Here is a 19,789-nt window from a genome sequence, read left to right as displayed (position 1 = left end):
TTTTATTTACTTATTTTTATGTGGTGCTGAGGATCGAACCCAGGGCCTTGCATGGGCCAGGCGAGCGCTCTACTGCTGAGCCCCAGCCCCAGCCCTGGGATATACCTCTTATACCCCATCCCCACCCCCACACTTTCTAGCTTCTCTGTAGATGGACACCCTATCTTGATTACTCAAGCCACTAAGAGTTTGGCTTTCTAAATGAAGTTTGTTCATCTTACTGCATAAGGAATGGAAAGTACCCTAAGGCAAAACTGATAAAGCTATAAATTTAACCTTGTAATATTCATTTATTTTAAGGGTCAACATCTGTTTGTTTGTACCTGTTTTTCTTTCTTTCTTTTTTTCTTTGTGTCTTTATTACTCTACAGTGTCTTGAAGTAGTATATAGTTGTATCTGTGGGGACTGGTTGTGGTGGAGCAATGGTGGAGCACTTGCCTAGTACACAAAAGTTCCTGGGTTTAATGCCAAGTACAGGGAAAAATATCTACGTGCACACACAGACACCACACACATGTGTGTATATAATCTTATCTATGGGAGGATTAATCCAATATAAGCTACTCTGCTATTATTGGAAGTGAAACCATATAGTTGTTTTTTGTTTTTTATCCAATTTTAATTGGCAAGTTTAATTCATATAAGCTCACTGTAGATACTGGTATGTTTGTATTTATTTTTTTGCTACTTCAGTCTAAGCTTTCTCTTTTTTAAAAAATTGGTTAGCGAGTTATTTTATGGTTACCTTCAAATTTTACCACGCCCCACACACCATAATTTAAAAACTAAACTATACCTGTATCTTGTCCACCTTTTGCAGTAGAAGGACTTTAGAACACTTCAACTTTGGTCCTCTCCTCCTGACTTACATGCTGGTATTTTTCTAGTACTTGATTCTGTATGTGTGTGCATGTGTGATATAATGCACACACAAAATATACAAAACATCTTATAAAGTAGCTAACCACCTCTCTGGTTAAAAAGTAAATCACCTCCAATATTTTAGTTTCCTAAGGCTTCCTTAACGAATTACTACAAACTGAGTGGGTTCAAACAATAGAAATTTAATTTCTATCAGTTTGGAAGCTAAATGTTTAAAATCAAGCTTTCAACAGGACTATGTACCCTCTTGTAGCTTTTGGCAATTACTGACAATCCTAGGCATTTTTTTAGTTTATATATTTATCACTTCAGTATCTGCCTCCATTTTCATGTGGTCCTCTTCTCCCTATATGTCTGCCTTTGCATGGTATTTTCCTCCTCTTATAAGGATAACAGTCTTACTAGACTAACCCTAGGGCTAAGACTAGTAAAACTAACCCTAGGGCTGGGGGTATAGCTCAGTAGTATAATGCTTGCCTAGCATGTACCAGGCTCTGGATGCAATCCCCAGCACTGCAGGGGGTGGGGGAAGACACCCAAATAACCTCATCTTAATTATACTTGCAAAGACCTTATTTTCAAATCAGATTATTTTCTAGAAATAATGTCTAATTGCTGTGTCAAATGTCTCCCCCAAAACTTGAAATTTAATTGTCATTGTGATGGTATTAATAAGTAGAAAGTGGAACTAAAGAGGCGATTAGGGTATGAGGCCTTCATAAATGAATGTTATCTTGGGACTGGGTTTATTTAGAGTGGGTGGTTATAATATCAAGTTCAGCCCTCTCTTGCTGTTTTGTGCACGTGCTTTCTTGTCCTTCTGTCTTCTGCCCTGGGATGATGCAACAAGAAGGCCCTCACCAGATGCAGGCCCCTTGACCCTGGACTTCTAAACCTCCAGAATTGTAAGAAATAATTTCTTTTCTTTATATTTACCCAGCCTCAGGTATTCTGGTATAGCAACACAAAAATGGGCTAAGACATGGGGGGTGGGTAGGACATATCTTTTACAGGGACACAATTCAGCCCTTAACAGTTAGTACGCTAGAAGAGTCCCCCTCATGTTCTCTTCTAGTTACTTCCCCTCTTCTCCTTTCCAAAGCTTAGTAACCACTTTGTAACTTCAACACAATAGTAGTGCTTGATTTTTAACTTCATTTAGATGGGATCTTATGGACCATTACTGTCCAAATATGGTCCAATATGGTTGCCACCAGTCACATGGGTATTAAGCACTTGAAATGGGACTTGATTGAGATATTGAATTTAAATTTCATTTAATTTTAATTAATTTTTAAATATAAATAGCCACATAAGTTAGTGTCCATCATATTGAATATAAGTATAGGCTATAGTATTCTGGGTCTGGTTTCCTTTAACCAACATTGATTTAGAGATTCATCTGTGTTTTGTTATGTAGCTTTGGTTTATTTCTTTTTTTTTTTGGTTTATTTCTAATACTTATGTAATAATCTATGTATATACTACAACCAATTATTTACAGACTTTTAAAATTTTTTTATTTGTTCTTTTTAGATATACATGACAGTAGAATATGTTTTGACATATTATGCATACATGGAGTATAAACTTCCCATTCTTGTGGTTGTACATGATGTGGAGTGTGGGAGGCCATCCTTGCACGTGATTTGAGTTACCTCCCTGGCTGGGTGAGAGGCGCTTAGACACAGCTGTGTTAAAAGCCTTCCCCACCCTTTCCCAGGTCCAAGGGCTTGTCCGTGTAGAGACATGCCTGGCCACTGACCTGAAGACCCAATCATCGTCCTTGACCTTGGGATGCTGCCCCCCCTTAACCTTCATTGGATGGGATTTTCCCTGGAATTTTTTTTGTTCCCCAATAAAAGCTCACTCCCTGGCGAGCTCTCCCTCTCTCGCTAGTCTCTTCTGTAAACCTCACCACCGCATTAGGTGGCTGGAGGCGGGAGCTAGGAGAAGCCATCTCAGAGCTGGTGTTAAAGGTAATGAGAGTCTGTCTCTTTAATTCAAAACTCACTAGCAGTTTCTTATGAACCGAACCTTCTTTCATGAAGCCTGCGCTGGTCGCATGGCAGAGTGGAGTTACACTGGTTGTGTGTTCACATATGAACATAGGAAAGTTATGTCCAATTCATTCCGCTATTTTTCCTATTCCCATCTCCCTTCCCTTAATTTATACTTCATGGCTAATATAAGTAATTCAGCTGTGAACATTCCTGTTTTTTTCTTTTTGTCTTTTTTGGGGGGGCGGGGGGGTACTGGAGATTGAACCCAGAGGCTTTCTTCCACTGAGCTATATTTCTAGTCCTTTTTATTTTTTGAGATATTGTCCCACTAGGTTACCTAGACTGGTTTTAGAACTCTGGGCTCAAGTGATCCTCATGCCTCAGCCTCCCAAGTGTAATGGCACCTTTTGGTGGGCACAATTTTAATTCAGTGGAATTCACCATCATTTCCATAATGGTTTTTGAATTTTGTTTAATAAATCTTCATCTACACTGATCATAAACATACTGCCCTATATTTTCTTATAAAAGCTTTTTCATTTTGCCTCTCACAGATATATAGAATATCAGAAATACGTTTTTGTGTTTTCCTTAAGATAGGGATAAAATTATTTTTCCTATATGACTTATCATTTGATTTACCACCATTTATTAAAAAGACCCTATTTCCCTTGTATGTTGTAGTATTACCTTTGCAATTAAAGTGTACATATAATCATGGGTCTGTTTCTGAAATTCCTCTGCTGTTCTTTTGGTCTCTTTGTATATTCTTACACTAGTACCACATTCTTTCTTACTGTAACTACATAATAACATTTTCTATCTTATTCAAGTCTTATCACCTTATTCTTCACTAGAAATGTCTTGGCTTTACTTTGTGTTAACTCATCCCTTTGAGTTCATCTCAGGGCAACTCTGTGACCTTAGAATGTACCTTTAATTTAATGCACAGTTTATACTAGTTTGTAGTATTTTAAATTGCAGACACCGTAACAGTGCCCCTGCTCAGAGGAAACTACACTTGCATCCTAGAGGAATCACTGGTGCCTGTAAACTAAGGAGGCTCTGGGAGGCTGTGAACCATGTATGATAAGATAAATCTGGTATGAGAAACCAGTGAAAGGAAGGAGTTGACCCCTAATTCTACCCTCCTAGGTTTTAGAAGCATTCCCAGGGAAGAGATGGAGAGAGACCTGTTGAGCCCAATGATGTCTTTCTTGTTTGCTGTTATATTCTTGTTCCTGGTATATGGTGGGCATTCAATAAATATTGGTTAAATGAGTTGTGTGTGTATACATACATTTCTCAGATAACATTATATAGCCATGAGTTTCACTCTGCCTAAGATGCTAGAAAGTTTAGAGCTGATTTTTCTCATCAGGCTTTATTGAAGTATAGTTGACAAAACAAAAAGTAAAATTTAATAACCTGTGAGATTTTTGCTGTTTCATAATGTTAACCTTTCTGTTTCAACTTCATCTTTATATGTATCACTTCAAGTCTTTTAGGAAATAAGTGATAAGGATTTCTTTCAATATTGAAACAAGTGATTATGTATGTGTGAGTGACTGAAAATTTGTTGACTTTCTGCATCCCTAAATAGAAATAACTTTTAAGTTCAAATATGTAGTTATTATCATATCCAGATACTCAGTTCAAAATATTCAAATAATACAGAGAAACTCCAATATAGCCTAAGTTCTTCAATTTTGATTTTTCTTTCCTTCTTGCAAAGATGAATATAGTTGATAAAACTTACATAAAGAACATGTTGATTAGTTTTCTGCCCTAAGTTTTAAAATTCTGTTTTTTAATACAGATGTGGAATTAGAAGAAGCTATTAGAAGAAGTCTTGAGGAAATGTAATTAAAGATATAACCACAAAACATCAAGTGGCCTTGAAGAGACTCAGGATAATGAATTCTTGAGTTTGTTTTCTAAAGGAGACCAGAAACCTACTAGTATAAACGTATCTGAAAACATGTTTTTGTGTTGATATGTTCACAATATCATATTTGCTTTGTATTTTTTGTGCTACTGTACAAAATTGTATCAAAGGAATAGAATACATGTTAATGCATATATAGATCATGTATTCTAATATATAGGTATCACAGTTTCCCAACTAACTTAGAATTCATATATTTAGGTTAAAAGGATTAAAGAAAAAAAGGAAAGTTTTGCCTATTGTTTGGTTTCCAAGTATCATTAGTTCCTTTTTTTCTTTGTACTGTACAGATGATTCTAGTTTATTTTTTTAGGATTGAAAAATGAGTATAAATAAAGGTGCCATAACTCAAGTTTTTCCGTAAATTCTATGTCTCATCTGGCACTAATATATAATACCTTTGAGATCTTTGGTTATGATTATTAGAAGAGGGTAATGGAAATTGATAATTAAATCAGATTAAAAATTTTACCAGTGATGTTCTTTGTGGGTATCACACAGATATATATTCTTGCTTTATTTAGAGAATCTCATTGCTAAAATAAAAGCACACTTTTTTCAAAAAAACTAAAATGAAACCTTTTCCATTCCTTTTACATGCTTAGACTTTTATGTGACTTGTATGATCTACTGTTTAAAGGAATGTCAAAATATATGCATAGAATTAAACTTATTTTAATAATATTACTCTTCTTATATATTTTTATATGCGTAATTTTCTTCAAAAGTAATGTTTGTTGCTGGGCAAATGTGTAATTCCAGCAGCTTTGGAGGCTGAGGCAGGAGGATCATGGCCTGGGCAACTTAGCAAGACTTGTGTCTCAAAGTGAAATAAAAAGGACTGGGGATATTGCTCAATTGTAGAATGCTTGGCTAGAATATGTGAGGCTAAGGGTTCAATTCCCAGTACTACAAAAAATAAATAAATAAAATAATAATAGTAATGGAAATGTTGAGGGTCTTCTCAGGAATAATTTTCCTTAACTCTCTAAAATTTAGTTTCATATGGAGTATTTTCACTTTAGTTATTCAAATTCACTGAATTGTCTATTTCATACATTTGGTATTCCCTATTTTTATATGTTGAAGCCTTGTTATAATTTTTGTAAAAATTGCATAAGTGGAAAACTAAAAAGGACTAATATTATCTTCACATATGCTTCATGTTATTTAACTAAAAACATCTTCATCTCTAAAAATTTTTAGTAATTATTTACTAAATGTAAAAAAATATTTCTATACAGTTTTTCTTTATATTTCAGATGGAAAGATATCATGGCCAAAATTTTGTTTTTTTCTCTGACACTAGATATTTTTTTTTTGACACTAGATATTTTAATGTTCAACAGATTGCTGGTTTATTAACTATAGTCTTTTCAATCTATATTTGAAACCAAATTGTGTTTTTATTTCTTTAATGTCATTTCTCTTCCTACTTGCATTTTTAAAGGTTGGCATTGTATATTGAGGATTTATTAATCATGTTTCTAAAATGACCACATTGTGCATTTAATTTTTATGTTAAAGTTGTCAGGCACTAGGCTATACAGTAATGGAGCTGGACCTTAAACATATCTGCAGGAGTTTGCTAAATAGTGAGAAGCAGAAGGGACATTCCAGAGAGAAGAGTAGTTAAGTGGATGTGGGGCAAGAGCAGGTAGCATCTCTGTTAGCAATGACACACAGGTGTGATGAAAACGGGTGCTCTGTTAAGGTTTCTTGGTGTGTTATGCTAGTAACTGAAGCTTTTGGTATAATAAGAAAGGGGTGTTTCACCTTAAGTAAAGATAATTGGGTTATTTAATGTTTAAATTTATAATTGTCACTGATTGTATTTCTACTCATTAATTAAAATCATTTTAAAATTATAATTTGGACTTAACTTAGACATAGGAGATGTAACTAGTAGAATACATTAAGGAAAGGTATATTATCAAAAGTAAATGTTTCTAATCCTGACATAGATGCTGATTTTTTTCATTCTACCATTCATTTATTTACCATCTACTAACAAAATACTTATTGAATACCTACTATATGCAGGCAACAGTTCTCAGCAAATGACACACACCAGTGAGCAAAACAAAGCTCCATGCCCGGTATGGAACACACACTGTGGGAGTATTAAATAGTAAACAAGTAAATAAAACAGTGTATCCGATGGTGATAAGTATAATGAAGTAAATAAAGAAGGAAGGATATAAACAGTGCAGGGAGCTGAGGGAGGGAAGGCTCTCTATTAGGATAGTCAAGAAAGATCTCATTGATCAGTGAACTTGAGCAAAGACCTGAGGAAGGTGAAGGAATGAGCCATGCAAATATATACAGGTGGTCCCTGACTTAGGGTGGTTTGACTTATTTATTTGGACTTTAGGATGGTGCAAAAGCTATATACATTCAGGAGAAACCATATTTTGAATCTTGATCTTGTCCCAGGTTAATGTTTTGCCATACTCTCTCAGGCCCTGCATGGGCGAGTTGCAGCTCCCAGCATGAGGGTATGCCGTGCCCTGTACCACTGAGCAATGTTGTTCAGTAGGTTGAGTGTATTAAGCCTACTGTTTAGTAGGTTGAGTGCATTTTTGATTTATGATATTTTCAACTTACATCAGAATGTAACCTCATTCTAACTGGGGAGTATCTATATAGAGAGGAATGTTCCAGGTGGAAAATGAGAAAGTCTAGAGGGGAAGTTGGTATATTCAAGGAAAAGCAAAATGTCAGTATGACTAAAGCAGGATGAGTTTAAGAGTAAAAGACAAGTCCTTAAGGCTTTTTTGGGGACCTTGGCTTTTACTGTGAAATGAGAAGCCATTAAAAGTTTCTGAGAATAAGTGGTGTGGTGTGCCTTATTTGGTTATATTGAAAATACATAAGAGGCAAAGGTAGACACAGAGGCCAGAGAGGAAGGAATTGCAATAATCCAGGTGTAACTGACTAAGTGGCTTGGACTGGAATGGTGTAAGTCCAATGAAAAGGAAGAATCTATTCTGAAGGCAAAAATGACGGGATTTTTTTTTTTTAAAGAGAGAATTTTTTTAATATTCATTTTTTTAGTTTTCGGCGGACACAACATCTTTGTTTGTATGTGGTGCTGAGGATGAACCCGGGCTGCATGCCCGGCGAGCGCTCTGCGGCTTGAGCCATATCCCCAGCCCCAATGACGGTATTTATTAATGGATTGGATCTAGAATGTGACAGATTCCAGGACGATTCTAAAGTCAAATTATAAGACTTTCAGACTATTCACAAAGTGTGTTTATATTTCAAGTTTCTGTCATAAAATGACAAATAACGTTTAATGAGGTCAAATAATCCCATGCGTTTGGGTGGAACTGGGACCAAGGGTTAAGATAACTTTGAAGGTCGTGATTCAGCTTCAAAGATTTATTATTTATTATTTTCTGTGCCCTGTACATTTTCATCTCCGCAGTATGAGGCACAGAACTATCATAAGAGGGAACTAAAGCACAATTTTTTAAATAAAAAATCTTTTTATTCCTAGCCCTAGTCGGTCCTTTACTGACCTGTAAGCATCTGACCTAAGGGCCTACTGCATCTTTATATTGTTAACAGGAGACTTAAGTTGGATGTGAAGTAACAGATAATTTTTTCAACAAGAAAAACAAAGTCACTAAAAAATCCCTTCGTTAGGGTGGAAGTGGAGCAGTTCACCTATTTCCCACATGTAGACAGGGAAAGATGTGGTAGCTTGTTCTTTATAACTTTGCCTCAGTGTTGTCCAGGCTTTCATTTTTCTCATCTCAGGAAAATGGTAACCCAACTTGTCAGGCCAGTGTAGACTGCCAGCGGTGTAGAGACCTTCTGTTTCACAGAGGGACCTTTTTTCCACACATCAAAGGATCCAGCGGGTTTTGTTCTGGCTGTGAATGTGGGTACTGGAGAACAAATGAAGCCATAGTGGGCAGTGCAGCTCCTGCCTGTCTGCCGTTAGGTACCTTCGCAGGCGGATATCCTTTCAGGCAGCACGGAAAGTCGGGGCCACGAGCGAGGCTGGGTGTTCAGGGGTGCCCCCCGCCCCGGTTTCGGGTTCCGCGGCCCGAGTCCGCTGCGGGAGGCAGCCGCCAGCTCAGGACCTCCCCTTTCTGCGGCGGCCTGGCGGCGTCTCAAGCCCGAGCCCCACCGGCCCCTCGGCGAGCCCCCTCTCCGACTCGTACCCTTGCCGCAGGCGGTGCGCCTGTCCTTCTTTGGCCACGCGGCAGCGGCGGAGTCGGCGCGTCTGCCCGGGCCGCCCCCACGGGCGTCAGAGGGAGGCGGGCGCCCCGCGCGGTGACGGCGACGCCCGCGGCCCCGGGAGCGCTCTGCTCGCCACCGCCGGAGAGGCCGGTGACCTCTCTGCCGCCCCGCCTCGGAGGCTCAGATGGCTCAGGCGAAGATCAACGCCAAAGCCAACGAGGGGCGCTTCTGCCGCTCCTCCTCCATGGCCGACCGCTCCAGCCGCCTGCTGGAGAGTCTAGACCAGCTGGAGCTCAGGTGAGCCGCCGAGCCCTCGCGGGCGGCGCGGGCAGAGGCCGCGGGCGTCCCGGGCCCAGTCCCGGGCAGGCTGCGGCGGGACGGGTTGCTTGTTGCGATTTGTTGTGGGTGGAGAGGATGCAGTTTGTTTCGTAGCGGATATTCCTCCCCTGGTCGGAGAGAAAAATGCATCCGATTCAACTAAACCTGTGAGCGCGGTGGCCACGTTCTCACTAATACACCTGGACGTGCGTTTGGGAGCACAGAAAAATCAGAAGAGATGGTGACATCACTAGGGATTAAGACGGCACCCTGGGTCTATAGAAATTCTAGAACCTTCTGCGTGGTCCCAGCTTCCTTAAGCTTAAATGTTTCCCAATTATGCACTTTTAAAGGAGGCAGCAGTTTCTAGTGGCTCCTGGTGTGTTATGAGGGTTTTTTTTTTTGCTCCAAAACACTTGACAGCAAAAAAGAAAGGTGAGTTGGGGGGCCAGGAATCCCCTCTAGAGCCAGAGTTAGAGAGGGGTGAGATAAACCAAGGGATGAACGCAGTTGGCTTGTACTCCCCTAACCTCCTGTATGGTACTCAGCCAGTCCCTTAGTCTCAATATTTATTGAGCACCCCCTAGCATGGAAGATACTGCTCACACCTTTAAAGTGCCAGTCCTTGGCCTAAAAGTGCGAAAAGGTAGTATCTTCATCTGCTTATGGTTTTACTAAGAAATCAGACTTGTATAGAATTTCTTTATTTCATTGGTTAGAATTTTCTAAATAATTGAGTATTAGTAAATTTTGAAAACATTTTTCTTTAACTGTGTTTGCCAAATTTTATGTACTTAATGTGAACGTTTTTAAACATCCTGTAAATATCTCTGAAATTACTGTGTAAATTTTTTAAAAATATTTATTTTTTTAGTTATAGGTGGACACAATATCTTTATTTTTATGTGGTGTTGAGGATTGAACCCAGTGCCTCACGAATACAAAGCAAAAGCTCTCCCTCTGAGCCACAATCCCAGCTCTATTGTGTAAATTTTTATTGTACGCAGGTATAAATAATGAAAATCTTGCTAAGGCACCTGCTGTCTCCTGAAACTGCATAGTTTTTTTGCCAGGTTCTGGATAAAGATAGGAGAATGTGAGCCAGAAAGCTTAAGAAGCACTTGCCTGTGTCTTTATCTCCCTGTAATCATAAGGCAAAACACCCCACATAACACATTAATAACCACAGTATCTCCTGGCATTTTAGGTATTTGTTACTACTGGGAGAAAAGTGCTAGAAAGTGAGAAATTTTCCACCTACAGCATTTTTATGAACTGCACCAGATAGAGAAACTAGGGCCCTGCACCTGGTTCTGGGAATCTGCTCAGAATGAGACAAATGGAAGGGAGAGGTAATGCTGTTTAAGGGATCTCACAAAAATATCAACTCACCTGCTCACTGGCAGAGAAAGTGGAGCAAAATTGGGGAACTACAGATCAGTGGTCCCAGCTACTGATCAAAAGCCCTCTGAGGAATAGTTCTTTTCTTGTAGCAGTGATCCACAGTCTTTAGATCTTTGAGAATATTCTCAATCATTTCAGTCTCTCTTGGATAGTCAGAAAACTTTTTCTTAAAGCCTTGAGGAGGATGTTTTCGCCTCTTTGCTTCAAGCTGAGTCATTGTACTCAAACTTGAATTAATGCCTCCCATGTATGTGGTATGTACAAAAGTACTCTGAGTGCTTCTTTTTAAAAGCAAACCTCTGATTTTGAGTATTATTATATTCTAATGTTTAATTAATGAAAATAACTTGCTTAACATTTGCACCAAAGAGGAAAACCTAATTAATATGTGTCTAATTGTCCATTTTAAGGAATTTTTTATTCTTCCTTTAAAAAAGTAATACTGAAAAGTAAAGAAGTATTTCAGAAGGTAAGCAAAAACAGAAAAATGCTAATGCTGCTCCCATTAATTCTTTTTTCTCTTTTTGAAGCTATAAGGGCAGTGTCACAGACCCCTACACTATTAAAAACTAGACTTGTGCCCAGGGGGAGATTGACTTTTAGAAAAACACATGAAACTTATATGTAATTTTGCTTTTCTACTTTGATTTCATATTAATTATGACTTTAAAGTAGTAGGCTGGGTAAACAGTGTAGTCTGTACCTAATTCCTCATCGACACTGATTCTGCTGGTTGTGGAAGAAACTTCTTCCATCTATGAAACTAAAAACAGGATTATACCAAATGCTCTATGACTTGGGGTATAAACTGGCCTATAAGATGTTTAAAATGCCTTAAATTGTTTGGCCATGGTCTACAGACTTAAAGCTTGCCATTGGTTTCTAATATTTTTATTACACTAGCCTTTAAAAATCTTTTTTCCCCCGTCAGTTCATCTCCTTTACTTCCTCTTAATAAACCAATTCTGTGGAATCTGAAGTTCACATTTGCCTGTGGCTCAAGACACCCTGCTTATTATTGCTATTTCTAACAGTAATAATAACTTAGAAATAATATGTTAACATTTACTCATTTAATGAGCACTGTCTAAATATCTATATATAATGCCCCATGCTATTATCTCCAATCTACAGATGACAAATTGAGGCTAACACATAGATGACTTGTCTAAAGTCACACAGCTAAAGAGTAGTGGACTTCAAATTTGAACACTGGAAGACTGGCTCTCCAGGCTCTAACACTTTGTGCCTGAATTTTCTTAAATATGTCGTGTTCCATAATGTTGGGTTGGTGTATGAATGGATATATGATTTTACTAAAAAAGATGAAAATTATATTAAACTTCCATTCAATAAAAACTAAACACCCACTGTGTGACAGGCGTAGTGACTCCTAGAAGGCCCAGGGAGAAAAGGAAAATGTTTAGGGGATGGGTATTAGAGACTGGCAGAGGGGAAATAGGGAGATTGGCTTTTGTCACATTCCCCCAAACTAATCATAGTCATTCCTTCCTTTGTCACATCAGCTGTGGGCACAGCTGGGAAATGAAGGGTTGGGCAGGAGATGAAGTGTATCATTCCTGTGGCTTAAAGTTTCTCAGCACTTAAAGTCTGTCATGGTGTGTGAAATGTTCCAGGACTCAAAAAGCAAGATAACATCATAGTTAATTCTGCATAACAGCCTATAATTTAAAAGAACACGTTCCATAAAAATTGTCATTGAAAACTTAGAAACCTTTGAGGTAGGAGAAGGGCACATATTATTATCTCTTAGAAATGAGGGAACTAAGGTCTAGAGGGATTAAATGGCTTGCCTGAGGCCTCGTTACTGATGAGTAGCTATTAACACGAAAATACCCATCCCTTTTTTATACCAGTATCTTGATAGTGAATGAACTTTAACGTTAAAAAAATATATTTTTAGTTGTAGATGAACACAATGCCTTTATCTTATTTATTTATTTTTATGTGGTGCTGGGGCTCAAACTCAGTCCCTCACTGTGCTAGGTTATAGTCCCAGCCCAAACTTTAATATTTTAATGATTAGAAAAACACTTCAATTTTTTCACATTGCCCAAAATATTAAGGGAATATTGTTGCAGTTTTTTAAAATGCAGAGGAGTATCAAATAAGATACTGTTTTGGAAATTATTTCTTTCAGATAAATCATAATGTGAGCATTTCCCATTTTCCCTCCATTTGATGAAAAATGAATTCTTGTTATTAATTAAATGAGTTTGTGGTGATGGTAAGTACATAATAACTGCTGTGAAGCTGATGTATGCCAGCACCAATTCTAAGCACATCATACATATGAAAAAAAAAAAATATATACATATATATATATATATATATATATATATATATATATATATTTTTTTTTTTTTTTTTTTAAATCACTGCACCAGTCACTGCATTAAACTCATCACCTCTTTACTTCATTTAGTCATAGCCACCATCTCCTCATTATCCCTTTTTCATAGGTGAGGGAATTGTAGCCAAGAGTGAATAAGTACTCAAAGCCATATAGCCAGAAAGTGGCAGCACAAGACAGTTTTCACTGCACACTTTATTAGCTAAGGTATCAGTAGCTCCAGGTTAGGTGTGCACCTTTCCCAAGTCTCCCACCAATTTGTCTTTTTGATACCTAAGCTGCAGAAATTTTGTATGGTGCCCAAGACCTGGGGACTACCTTAGGTTGCATACACTCCAGTTTTGTCCTCAGTAATATTCCGATGAAAGTGGGGCTTTTGTTTGTTTGTTTGTCAAAGCCTGCTTAGAAGCCCATTTCAGTGGGGCAACCTGTAATCCCAGTGATTTTGGAGGTTGAGGCAGGAGGATTGCAAGTACAAGGCCAGTCTCGGTAACTTAGCAAGACCCTGTCTCAAAGTAAAAGAAAGCTGAGGGCTGAGGTTGTGGCTCAGTGGTAGAGTGCTCGCCTAGCATGCATGAGGCACTGAGTTTGATCCTCAGCACCACATAAATATAAAATAAGGATATTGTGTCCACCTAAAACTAAAAAATAAATATTAAAAAAAAAAAAAAGCTGGGATGGTAGAGCACTCCTGGGTTCAATCCCCAGGATTGGGGTTGAAGGGGGTGGGGGAGTCTGCTTAGTTGTGATTTAACATGGAGAGTTTTCCAAGAGCACAGCCCAGACCAGCCTTGATGTGAGGATAAGTTCTTTCCCAATTTGGACATGTAGCTGCTTCCAAGATCTGTTAGTAAATACAGAACTGCCCTTTGCCGCCAAGAGAAGTGTTGTCAGATGAGATACTAAAAGCATGAAGGAAAAAGTGAGGTGGCCCAAGTGAGATGAAACCAGAGTTCCAGAAGAAAATAATTGAAAGGGAGACAGGAATATTCAAGGATACAATAGCTAAGAATTTTCTGGAATTAATGAAAAAGCTATAGACAAATCTATACTAGCTGATAAACAGTACAAATACTACTGCTACTACTATACTACACAGATGAACAATGCCAAAGGTGTTAATTACTTCAAGGGAAAGGAAAGAGGAGTTGTTAAGGAAAAAGTTCCTGTCAAAGGGGCTTTGGGTTTTGAAAAAGATCACCTAGTAGATAAGGGTCTAAGGGTCGGGGGAGAGAAGGTTGCAGGAAGAAGGAAGAGTAAAAAGTAAAAAGCCCCTGGTGCCAACACCCCTGGAATCCATATTTTGAAGAATGGCAGTTTACTTTTGCCTTGAAAGGGAAAAGGTACAAGAAGTTCTTTAAAGATCAAATCTGTTTTTTTGCGAGGAAAAGGCCCTGGCACTTTCTGTTCTGTATAAAGAAGTTTTATGGGGGAAAAAAAATCCCCCATAAATAGAGTTCTAGCTAATTTCATTTGGTCTTATTCATTGATAAAATTTCTCTTTATATGACATATTTACATTTTTTCTACATTTTTCTTTTAATCTGTTAACAATTCCACAAACTCACTATTGTATGTACAGCCTGCCTTGTAGCATTCAATTCTGTCTTTATCATCTTACATGTGAATACAAACTCAGGAGTGTTTAAAAAATTTATTATTCTCATTTACCAATCACATGATTCTTTTGTGTCAGTTATCTAAATATTAGTCATGGTGTGTTTAGTATAAATATTTCATTAGTGGCTACTAAGTCTCTTTCACATATATCTGTGAGACTTTGTAAAATATTTGAATAAATGGTGAGTGGTGCAGGAAGAGGGCCTGATACTGTATTATTACCACTTTATGGAATATTATATTTGATTGTGTCTTCCAGCCAGATTTGTCACATAAGATTCTTACCAGCTCTTTGCTTTTACTGGTTCCTATAAACACAGAATCCTACACATATTTAATATCTTGAAGAATAACCATGCTGTGGTTATATAGCCTTTCAGTGCTATTTTGGGGTATAACAGGTGGGTGAGTGGATGGAAAAAAAGCATGTGCGGGGCTGGGGAGAGAGGTGGGGGATCCTTTCACAGAATTGACATGCCAAAATATTGGTGAGGTTGTTCCTTCTGTGCCCACTTTAGGCACAATCTAGGTTAGATCTCCCATGATCCTGTATTTCTAGGATCATCCAAATTCTGAGGATAAGTCTGACACTGTCATTTTACAAGATTTGGTACCTTAGTTACTATAACCTTTCAAAAGCAAATGTCAGACAACTTTTAATTATGCAACATGTCATTTTTTTCTTCCTGCTTTCATAATTCTACCACCTAGTTTTTTAGTGAATGGGCATGTTCTTGTGTTTGTGTAGTGAAGGAGGCATGTGTGTCTAGTTGAAGGAGGTGGAGAAAGAAGTGCTTCTATAGTTTGATCAGGGCTTTACACCAAAAACCTACCAAAGCTTGCCTTTAAATCTGTGAAAAAGACAAAAGATGCTCCCAACACCACCACCATTTCATATAGTACCAGAGGACCTTAGTACTACAAAGGAAAAAACAAGAGCTATTTGGATTGGAAAGGAGAAGACACAAGCGGTCTTTTTTTTTTTTTTTTTTCCCGCCAATGATATGATCGTCATCCTAGAAGAACCAAGAGAATCAACAGAGACACCATTAAAATTAATAAGTATAAATCAAGGATTCCAGTTACAATCTTGAACCTATAAAAACAGCATTTTTTGAACTAACAGTCATTGATTAGAAATGTAATTGGAGTTATCCACAACATCAATGATATCTACAATGTATCTAGAACACTCAAAGAGTCCACAAGGCTACTATGGAGAATTTTTCAAAACTCTTAATAAAGAATATAGAAGATCTAAATGAAGAGATGTATCATACCCCTGAGAGAAATGACTCTTATTATAAAGATGTCAAATTTCTCCCAATTTTTTTTTTAGAACCCAGTAAACTTACTGAACAGTTTGTACAATGGAAAAAGGTCCCATTAAATAGCTAAGTTATCTTTAAAGAAAATTGGGCAGTTGGGGGAGGCTACTCTACCAAATATTAAGGCAAAATGCAAGACTGGGGTTATGGCTCAATAGCAGAGTGCTTGCCTCACACATTTGAGGCACTGGGTTCAATTTTCAGCACCACATAAAAATAAATACATAAAATAGAGATATTGCGTCCATGTATAATTTAAAAATTTTTTAAATGGGTGTTGGTATAAAAACAGTTAAATACACTAATATATGGAATACAGATTTCAGAAATAATAAAATTGTAGGGAAAGATGAATTTTGTGGTAAATAATTTGAGGGGAAATGTCTATTTGGATAAAATAAATAAAATATTTATGTAACCACATATAAGAATGGGTTCTAGTGGATTAAATATGAGAAAGATAAAACTATGAACTTAATGGAGCAAAATATTTTATGACCTAGGGGGGTGGGAAAGGCCTTAAACAAAACTTCAAAGCATAAACCACAAACGAGAGACTAACCCATCCCATCATCATAAGGACCTCATAACTGGGCATTGTGGCATATGTGTAAAATCCCAGCTGTTGGGGAGGCTGAGGCAAGAGGCTTTTGAGTTTGAGACCAGCCTGAGCAACTTAGCATCTCAGAAAAAAAGAAAAAGAAAAAAACCCAGGATCTCAAATGAAGGCAATCCCAGACTAGGTTCACATATGACAAGATGAAAGCAGGTATTGCAGTGTCTGTTGCCAACCAGAAATTAATATGCAAATTCTCAGGCCCATAGGGGACATGTTGTCAACTTTAAGTGTTACTGCCTTAATGAGAAGATGGTAGACAACCTGAGCGCCCATCTCTGGGAATGGACAGGCAACATTAGGTGTTTATACATATACAGTAATTAGAAGCTACTGCTTAGACATACACCCAAAATCCTGGGTTATTCTGAACAAAATGGAAATTTTAAAAATGGGATAAGGTATAGATTTAAAATATGCAAATATACAAATAATACAGATTTTGTAATAACAGAGAAACAACAAATAGAATAATTGTTCTATGGGCAGAGATGAAAGTGGGAGTGAAGTAAGTGAATTAAAAAAAGTAGAAAAATGAAATGTTTAAAAAGGTCTAAAGAAATTTTAAAATGCATTCCTAATAACCTTTAAGACTGACTTGGATTGAATGAGAAAATGAAGAAAATTAATAAAAAGAACACCGTCCATGTAATTAATGACTGTTTTGTTTCCCCAATTTACATAGGGTTGAAGCTTTAAGAGAAGCAGCAACTGCTGTTGAGCAAGAGAAAGAAATCCTCTTGGAAATGATCCACAGTATCCAAAATAGCCAGGACATGAGGCAGATCAGTGACGGTGAGAGCCATTTCCACAGAAGGGGGCTCCTCTCTTACACTGCTTTAGGGGATTTGTGATAAGCATGGGCCAGTTTTTGCCCGACTTCTGGTATGCGTACACTAGGCTTCAGTATTTCACGTGAGCTACATCGAGCAGCTGTGGCTGTCAATTACAGCAGCCACTTATGTAGAGATCATTGTTCCTATGTGCTGCCTACCCCAGATCTGGAAAAGGCCTGAAAGCTCTGGAAGAGTGGGGCCCAAGCCATAAGGCCATGTGTCTCTTGTCAGGTTCACACTCTTAACTTCAATTTTTCCAAGTTCCTGGACTCGGAAAAGCAGAGAATAAAGGGGAAAGTGAAGGCAGAGGAGAGCAAAAAAGAGATGAATTGAGGTGTAAGTTAGAGAGGAAATGGAGAAAATTCAGAGGAAAGGTAAATTTCAGGACCAAAAGAAGACACTGATGTGCTGTCCTCTTCATTTGAAGAACGCCACTGCCTGTGGAGGAATAGGGCCCTGGGGTGTTCTTCCCTTGGCATTGGATTCCCAACTGGGTTCCTTTGGTGCTCCATGGGGTAAGCCAGTGGGTCATAGAACAGTAAGCTTAACTTCAGATCCAAACTGGTAAACATCCACAATGGGTCATGATCTAGTTTGTCTCTTCATTATTGTGGCCCAAGGTCATGAGTTAGGAATGAGGTTATAGGACAAAGAGGAGATCATGGGCTTTTTTATATAGTGCACTGTTGACAGAGCCCTGTTTACCATCATTGCCTCCTTGTGCCAGCCACGATTCGGGACCTCTGATCTTCCTCAGACTGCCTGGAGGGGATGAAGTCAGTGCTTGGTTTTGAGGCCAGCTTATTCTCTACTGTCATGGCTCTGACTCCTTGGCCACACCTGCACACCCTCATATGGTACAGTCTCATCACCACAGCTCTACCCAGCACAAACCCTAGTATGCTCCTTGCTCACAATGATGTGATTGTTCTTCATCTCAGAAACAAACCTGCACACACTTGTGCAGACATGTGAACCTGAGAAGTCATTTGGTACACTGTCACAGATTTTCAGAGAAAGGTACTCTGCGACCTCTAGTATTTCGTCTGTTAATCTTACATGCTGTAGTTTTAGTCTTCACCTTAAAATTTTCACAGCACAAGTTCTTATAGAAAATAAATCTAGCCATAAATGAATGCCTTAGTGTTCTTGACATGAATAAGCTTGTGTCCCATATTGATTGATATTTCAAAACTTTTTATGTTTAGGAGAAAGAGAAGAATTAAATCTGACTGCAAACCGTTTGATGGGACGAACCCTCACCGTTGAAGTTTCAGTAGAAACAATTAGAAATCCCCAACAGCAAGAATCCCTAAAGCATGCCACAAGGATTATAGATGAGGTGGTCAATAAGTTTCTGGATGATTTGGGAAATGCCAAGAATCATTTAATGTCACTCTACAGTGCATGTTTGTCTGAGGTGCCACCTGGGCCTGTTGATCAAAAATTTCAATCTATAGTAATTGGCTGTGCTCTTGAAGATCAGAAGAAAATTAAGAGAAGATTAGAGACTTTGCTTAGAAATATTGAAAATTCTGACAAGGCCATCAAGCTATTGGAGCATTCTAAAGGAGCTGGTTCTAAAACTCTGCAACAAAATGCTGAAAGCAAATTTAAGTAGTCTTGAAACCTAAGGGTACCTACAAATGATGATATAAAAATAATAAGATGCTATTTTAGTTCTTTGTCAGGTATAACCACTTACTTGATACAGTTGTTTCAGATGAGGAAAATACTCCAGTGTTAACATTTTTGCAAATAATAATTAAAATTTAAAGTATTTTAATTATCTAGAAGTTTTTAGATTGAATTCTTATCTTGTACTAGGATCTAGCACTATATATTTTACTATTTTGTGGATGAATGAATACATAGTATGTAGAAAAAAATGTATTCGGCCGGGGTTAAAGCATTCCTGGACTTTGTCTGGCATGAAAACACACAGGCACATGAGCATTTAGTTAGCTAGAAATTCCTTACCCTAACAGTGTACACATGTGCATGCATGTACACACACACACCCCACATACACACACGCAGTACACTCAAGTACTAAATACTGTGCTTAGAGGGATAAAAGGAATCACAACATAAGGACCTTTACCTGCATTTACATGATTATTTTGTTTTTAAGATTTGTGCATCTTACGGTACGAATGTATTTTGTATATACATGGCAACGTGAGAAAAAGCAGCTCTAATTTTGCAACAGTTGAACAATTATATGTCCACTTGATCTCTCAAATGCATTAGTTGTCTAAA

General features: G+C 37.9%; 2 protein-coding genes across 9 annotated transcripts in view; both read left to right on the top strand.

Annotated features, from left to right (window-relative positions):
- Znf451 (zinc finger protein 451) overlaps nt 1–5,518 on the top strand; it is an 88,757-nt gene extending 83,239 nt beyond the window's left edge. For 3 of the 8 annotated variants that reach the window (XM_027938184.2, XM_071613292.1, XM_071613288.1), the window contains one exon: nt 4,706–5,518. In XM_027938184.2, the coding sequence (XP_027793985.2) occupies nt 4,706–4,752 (47 nt within the window). In that variant the 3' untranslated portion in view covers nt 4,753–5,518. Of the gene's footprint in view, nt 1–1,733; nt 1,789–2,606; nt 2,863–4,041; nt 4,138–4,705 lie in introns of all 8 variants that reach the window. The other 5 variants (XR_011707723.1, XR_011707722.1, XR_011707721.1 and 2 more) reach the window with 5 other exon arrangements.
- Nucleotides 5,519–9,141: 3,623 nt separating this feature from the next.
- On the top strand, nt 9,142–19,313 carry Bag2 (BAG cochaperone 2). Its single transcript, XM_027938187.2, has 3 exons — nt 9,142–9,328; nt 17,377–17,486; nt 18,736–19,313. Exons 1-3 carry the CDS (start codon nt 9,216–9,218, stop codon nt 19,146–19,148), a joined length of 636 nt encoding a protein of 211 aa, XP_027793988.1. The 5' UTR covers nt 9,142–9,215; the 3' UTR covers nt 19,149–19,313.
- The last annotated feature ends 476 nt before the right edge of the window (nt 19,314–19,789 follow it).

Source organism: Marmota flaviventris, chromosome 6 (assembly GCF_047511675.1).
Source record: "Marmota flaviventris isolate mMarFla1 chromosome 6, mMarFla1.hap1, whole genome shotgun sequence".
Classification (NCBI taxonomy): domain Eukaryota; kingdom Metazoa; phylum Chordata; class Mammalia; order Rodentia; family Sciuridae; genus Marmota; species Marmota flaviventris.
Note: the sequence above shows the minus strand (reverse complement) of the source record. Positions and strands in the feature narration are given on the sequence as shown.